Below are 7,133 nucleotides of genomic sequence, written 5' to 3'. Positions count from 1 at the left end.
GGGGACTAAATGTGTTCAAATCTTATGCTCAGATATCCACAAACTTTTAGCATTTATGTAAGGAGTCTCCAGTTTTAGTGTTTGGTTAAATTTGGTGAAGCTGTAATAGATATTATATAATGTATATAATAAATATAATGTATATAATGCAGTGTTTTGCTTAAATATGAATTTTCAAATATAAATGTACATATTGATGTAATGATGTACTTGAGAATAAAATGAGAATAAAATGAAATATCAGATCTAAATATCTAACCATCTGCACACCAACCGGAAGTTCTAGAGCAGAAGAGTAAAAGCAAAACACAAGTTGGAGTAGAAACCCAAAAAGTTCAAGAAACAAAAAAACCCACACACGTCTTTATTTATTTTTTTGGTTTCACTTCATCTCAGATTTATTGTTCTTTGGCCCTCAGACTTCTCATAGACTCTCATAGAGTCGTGGTTGTGTTTCAGGTCAAAACCTTCATCCCCTTTTTCCCCCTTCATCAAACATTCAATTTACAAAAGTTAAATATATTTCAAAAATTATATTTAAGGATCATGAAATTGAAGAAATAATCATAAAAAATACATCTTTGAATCACTATGCTGGATTTCTTAAAAAAAAAAAAGTGTTGGGTCATGAAGTGAAATATTTCCCTCGCTGGACACCGAAATTGTTTAAAATAAAAGGCTTTCGTAGAAAGAAAGCGAACCAAACCCATAAATAAAAAAGGATCGATTTAAAAGTAATAGCGCCCTCTATATCCGCAATTCTGACGCTTTCAGCTCCCTGTGACCCGACTTTTGTGGAGTTTTGTGGGTACACCTACTTTCTTTTTGATGTTCAGTTTGGAGTGTTAAAGTGTTATAAGAGTTTACAAACTTAAAAAGAAGTTTTTAGTACCAGGGATTTGTAGAACCGCATCGCTCGGAGAACGTTCAGGAAGTGTAAAGTTTAAAATCCAGCATTAAATACGAGCTCATTGACACGTTTTTTTAAGCGTGATGTCTATTCGCACTAGGTTTAACAACACTATATAGACCAAAAGTTTGTGGACACCTGACTATACGATTCGTATGGACGTCCAATTCTATATTGAGTCCCCATTTGCTGTTAAGATCTACTTGTCTGGGAAGATGTTCCACTAGAGTTTTGGGGAGATTTGTAAAGCTTCATTCAGCCACAAGAGGGTAAAGTCAGGTACTGATGTAGGTGAGGAAGTGAGGAGGCGTGAGGGTGCAGTTAGCATGTAAAATTCATCTCAAAGGTTTTTAATAGGGTTTAATAAGGCAGATCGTTCACATGCTTCCAACCCATGGAAACATATCTTCATGGAGCTGGTTTTGTGCACCAATGTCATCCTAATTTAAATGAAGGGGAAATTTCATGCTAAGGCATCCAAAGACATCCGATACAATTGTGTGCCTCCATCTTTGGAGTGAAAGTTTGGGGAAGAACCACATGTGGCTGGAAAAGTCAGGTGTTCTAAAACTTTTGCCCCATATATTGCAGCAACGTTTGTTTCAGGTTTATTTGAATACTTAATAATCGGCTGTTTTGTATTTAGCGCAAACAGACTCCACGTTATGATTTTTTCCCAGTCTGACTGATCCCAATCTCCAAAGCTGAAGCTTCTCTTGGGTTAAAAAAACAATGTCCATTTCAAAAGCACTCACACTCAAAAGCGCTAAAAAAAAAAAAATTTTCCAGGAATCTAGAATTTATCTAGAAATATCATCAGGGCCAAAGATGTGCAAAAAGAACTCAATGATGATGATGATGATGATAAAGAAGAAAGAAGATGAGGAAGCCTAATAACATCTTAACATGTACATGTAAAAATGGCATCACTCTGTAATTATATACAGTATGAGGCACTTCGGTTCAAATGACTGAATTAAAAAACATGAACAGAAAAATCGACCACAAGAAACTACAGGAGGATGGAACAAGGACGAGCGAAAGCTTGTGTGTGTGTGCGTGTTTATTTGGTGTTCTTGTGTGTGTACACGTGTCTCGTGCTGTGTCTGTGGACACAGTGGCCGTTTTTGCAGATGCACTTGAAGGAGCCTATGGTGTTGACGCAGCGGGCGTTTTTGCACGGGTTTAATCGGACGATCCCGGACAATCGCTCCATACACTCGTCTATATCTGCAGAGAGAAAGAGAGAGAGAGAGAGAGAGAGAGAGAGAGAGAGAGAGAGACTGGTATCAGCTAACTCAAGCGGTGTGTCAGGTGATATAATATAAAGGATGTCTTGTCTCCTGATATAATCTGATGCTCGGAAATGAAGCAAAAATGCCTGATGTAATCAACATTAACCTCAAATAAACGTGCAAAGTGTGGCTCTAATCTACACTATACTACTAATATATAATCATTTCCTCTTCGGTGCTAATCTACAGAAATATACACTACATTTGTGTTCATAAAAAGAGAACTTTCCATGCTCCAGCATAAAATGTGTGCCTCCAAAATTTGTGTAAATCCTCATAGGGCGCCAATACTTTCATCCATATGCCGAACCTGCCGCATCTGCTCACCTACACAGCGTGTCCGTGAGTGGTCCAGTCTGAAACCCGGGTTACACTCGCACATGGTGCCCAGGTAGGAGCGAACACACCGTCCGTTTGCACAACTGCACTCGTCCGAGTCTTCCTCTGAACTGTCCCGCTCTGACCACGAGACCAAGTGATAGAAAAAAAAGAAAAAACGTTTTTTTTTTTTTTTTTTTTAACATCCTAAAATCTGATTGGTCCTCAGGGGGACTTACCTGGGTTATAACTGAAAGGTGCTATAAAGTCGGTGTCTCCGTCTGACTCGGTCTCGAGGTTCATGGCACACAGCTTGTTAAAGATCACTGCAACCAAAGACACCAGCATCAAACGTTCAGACGTCGCATGCAAAACAACAACGTAATTATTCTTTATATCTTCCGGTTCCTATGAAGAAAATTGCATTTACATTACAACACACTCAATACTGATCATGTGACCAAATGCCCCGAATCTTTCCCACTGCTTCAACTTAATACACTCGAACTGGATTGAAGCTCCATTTATGCCGTCACTGACCACTCTGTCTATTACCATCTGCAGGAACCCCTCATCACGCAAATGGCCACTTGCCTGGAAGCACGATTCCAGTGAAGAGGCTTCATCTTCTAAGAATCTGATCGTGTGGTGCTTTTTCTTACAGCAAGCTCCACTTAACTGATTCGTAGAAAAAGAAGTGCCTGATCTAAGCACTGAAACAGTTTCTTGGAAACCTGAACTTGAATTGGATCTGGTTGCTCTGGTTACAGTTCCTGAAACATGTTCCTGCTATTGGATCTTTAAAATATGTCTGGGATCCTAAAAAAAACCCAGGTTCCTTAAAGGAATTGTGCTTATCCATTTTCAGAAAAACGTTCCAGTGACGAAAAAAACAAAAAACAAAATGATTTTTCTGAAATTTTGCTTAGTTAGGAAAAATGTTCCTGTTGTGGAGGCCAACTTAGTTGTTTGAAGTTCCTGAAAAGGCTCCTGAATTCCTGAGGAAGTTCTTGTATTCCTGAAAAGAAGTTTTTGAAAAGCTTCCAGTAATGGAGAAATCTTGTAAAAGTTTTAGTGATTCTGGTTTATATGGTGCTGTAAAGGTTTAAGATTTACGGGACCCCTAAAATGGTTCTCATGGTGGGAAATCATCCAAGGTTCCTGGAATTCCTGAAAACTGGAGGAAAGACACCATGATGAAAAACGTAATGGGGTTTCTGTGGTAAACCTGTCAGACTTTGGAGTTCCTATAAAGCCTCTGGGTTCCTGAGATAGAATTACCATAATATTTAAGTACTGGGTTCTTCCAAAAGTTCCTGAAAAGGCTCCTGCAAGCTCAGGTCATGTCTATTATCCAACCACTGAGAAAACTTAACCCTTTGTTCCCCATTAAGAATCACTGCTGGTAGATTGCTTGATTTTCTCAACATGTAAAAGCGCCCTCTGTTGGCCATCTGTAATATTGCTCTAATAGGAAAGAAGGCCCTATCGTTGTCGATCGCACATCTCATAGTGGAAGTGTGCCCTCTGCTGTGCATGAGGTGTATTGTTGTTTGTTCACCTGAATTTCTTTGGGGGCAAGTGCGGCACTCTGGACCCCAGCCATTGCCGTAGTGGCAGCAGCACTCCGAGTAGGTGACTGCCATCCGTGGTTGTGGGACGGTGCAGATCAGATCTTCATCGACATCTCGAAAACAGACGTCCTTATGAGCAGCTGTACGGTCTGAAATGGAAAGAGAGAGAGAGAGAGAGAGAGAGAGAGAGAGAGAGAGAGAGAGAGAGAGGTAGGTATAGAGACAGAGAGAACGAGATAAAAGAAGGAGAAAAACACACAATGAACATAAATGGGTCCTGATCAAAAAAAAAAAAAGCTCGCCAAGTGCCTGGGTTTCAGCAGGGAGAGGGGGGCAAATGGGGCAACGGGGGGGCGTGAAGGCGGGGTTACCCACCGTCGTAGACGCACTGCTTGAGTGCGGCGCTGAAGGTGAGCGGCTGAGCACAGATGCAGTGGAAGGAGCCGGGAGTGTTCACACACCTCCCGTTCCTGCAGTATGACGGGTCCAGGCACTCATTCACATCTGAAAGGGTCACCACAGACATTACTAGAAAGGAGCAGAGAAGTCCAGAGAGAAAGAAGGAGAATGAGAGAGGGAGGGCGGGAGGAAGAGAGGATCAATGAAAAGAGAGAGAGAGAGAGAGAGAGAGAGAGAGAGAGAGAGAGAGAGAGATCAAGAAAGTGAGAAAGAGAGGAGAAAAAGAACGAGAAAGAAGCAATCAGAAGCACACAGGTTTGGGTGAGATACGCATCAGTCTCTGTTACAGTGCTGTGACTAGAGGCACCGCTTCATGTACGAGAAGGTATCAAAAAGTTTCGAGACTAACAGTGTAACTGGTGCTGTTCTGACCATCATGTTCTGATTCGCCTTTGGATTTAAAGGTAGTGAGTTCAAATCCCAGGCCCACCAATCTCCCATTCTTGGGCCCCTAAGCAAGACCCCTAACCCCATAGCTGTATGTATGAGATAAACATAAGTCGCTGTGGATAAAGGCGTAAATGTAAATCCCTCTGGAAATCATGCTGTTTTAGAAAACGAACTGTTCCACTTCAGTTTGGGTCAAAACTCCCCAGGCTGAAATGGATTGTTCTCTATAACAGCACACCCTCTAAAGTGTTTTATTCCCCACGAAGGAGTCTTCAAACTTCAGTTCACCATCACCACAGCCGTTCTCACACGCAGTGAGGTTTCCCCCTCGTCCACTCACCGGCCTGTTCCTCGGGCGTGACGCAGCTGTTGCGGTCGGTGCCGAGGATCCAGGGGGAAGTACAGATGCAGTAGTAGGAATCCTGCGTGTCCACACAGTGGCCGTTTTTACAGTTCGACGGGTCCTGGCATTCGTTTACGCCTAAGTTCATGCACACACAAACACATACACACACACACACACACACACACACACACACACACACACACACACACACACACACACACACACACACACAAAATATTTAATATTTATAGTGTAACATTGAAGGTCTTCTAAAACATGCAGAGTTCCAGTGTAAGAAAGATTGCTGAAAGAAAAACCTACACAAAAATAATTCATTATGTGAAAACAGTCTGAGGCTCATAAATATGAAAAAAACAAAGAAATGACTGTATCAATTCATAAAAAAATAAACATTTTATTGTTTCTAGCCCAAATAGGTAAGCTATACCAATAAATCATAATAGTTATGTTTAAAAAAAAAAAAAAAAAAAAAAAATATATATATATATATATATATATATATATAGAGAGAGAGAGAGAGAGAGAGAGAGACAAACAAATAACTAACTAACCAATTATTATAGACAGATAGATAGATAGATAGATAGATAGATAGATAGATAGACAGACAGACAGACAGACAGACAGACAGACAGACAGACAGACAGACAGACAGACAGAGCGTATACATTTGTTAAATTGTCTAAATATATAAAAAATATAAAAAGAAATATCTTACAAATAAATAAACACATAAGTACAAACAAACAAACAAAAATTAACAATAAATTATAATAAAACAACAAACAAACAACTAAATAAAGAAAACAAATGAGACATTTCATTGTTGCTGGTAAAATAGGAATCTGTTTAAATCTGCATAATCTCATAAATTAATATTAGTTACTTTTGTAAACATATAAACAAACCAATAAACAAATAAATGTGGAAATGCAAAAAATCCCAAAATGAGGTCTAATAGTGGAAATATAAAATCATATTTATTTTTTATATATGATTTATTTATTTATTTGCGTATTTATCAATATATTTATTCATGCATTTGTTTTTACAAATAAATTATTCCATGGGGCCACAATCATCTGATTACCACCAGAGTGTGTGTGTGTGTGTGTGTGTGTGTGTGTGTGTGTGTGTGTGTGTGTGTGTGTGTGTGTGTGTGTGTGTGTGTGTTCGCCACTATAGCGCTAGAACGTGTCGTAAAACTGAGCAACTTTGAAAAGAAAGAATTAGTTGTTTTCATGCTGAAGATAAACAGACTCGAATTACTCATCCAGGAGACCCGTTTACTTTCACTTTCAACATTTTTTCAACATTATTTATTTATTTCTTATTTATTTCTATATTTTATATATCTCTCTGTCTCTGTCTCTCTCTCTCTCTCTCTCTCTGTGTGTGTGTGTGTGTGTGTGTGTGTGTGTGTGTGTGTGTGTGTGTGTGTGTGTGTGTGTGTGTGTTTTCGCCTGCGGAGAGAGTTTTACATAGCCGACGCTACTCGCACATACACGCCTCGTTGGCGCAGTAGGCAGCGCGTCAGTCTCATAATCTGAAGGTCGTGAGTTCGAGCCTCACACGGGGCATGAATTTTTATTTTCCGCCTCACTCAATTTCTCACACACACACTTTCATACTCACTTCTACAGCGTGTCCAACACAAAACCTTCCCACACTATGCGCTACTTTTCCAGATCTCTTTGCCTGATTTCCTCTGTTTCTCAGAACAAGATTTCTGAAGCCAAAATCTGAACTCCACACCGTGGTGATGTGATTTACTTCAGAAGGAGCTTTAAAGCTTCTCAGGGAAATTTTAACCAGAAACA

The 7,133-nt window shown here is 39.8% G+C and overlaps 1 protein-coding gene and 1 non-coding gene across 2 annotated transcripts in view; one reads left to right on the top strand and one right to left on the bottom strand.

Moving 5' to 3' along the window:
- Positions 1 to 343: 343 nt before the first annotated feature.
- Positions 344 to 7,133, bottom strand: part of ltbp3 (latent transforming growth factor beta binding protein 3) — a 36,234-nt gene continuing 29,444 nt past the window's right edge. Inside the window, 6 exon segments of the mRNA XM_046839857.1 lie at positions 344 to 2,140; positions 2,533 to 2,664; positions 2,763 to 2,849; positions 4,085 to 4,246; positions 4,473 to 4,601; positions 5,287 to 5,427. Coding sequence (XP_046695813.1) covers positions 1,974 to 2,140; positions 2,533 to 2,664; positions 2,763 to 2,849; positions 4,085 to 4,246; positions 4,473 to 4,601; positions 5,287 to 5,427 — 818 coding nt within the window. The 3' untranslated portion in view covers positions 344 to 1,973.
- Positions 6,821 to 6,893, top strand: trnam-cau. The gene has a single exon. It is a non-coding gene; the product is annotated as a tRNA-Met (tRNA).

This window comes from Silurus meridionalis, chromosome 25 (assembly GCF_014805685.1).
Source record: "Silurus meridionalis isolate SWU-2019-XX chromosome 25, ASM1480568v1, whole genome shotgun sequence".
In the NCBI taxonomy this organism is placed as follows: Eukaryota; Metazoa; Chordata; class Actinopteri; order Siluriformes; family Siluridae; genus Silurus; species Silurus meridionalis.
Note: the sequence above shows the minus strand (reverse complement) of the source record. Positions and strands in the feature narration are given on the sequence as shown.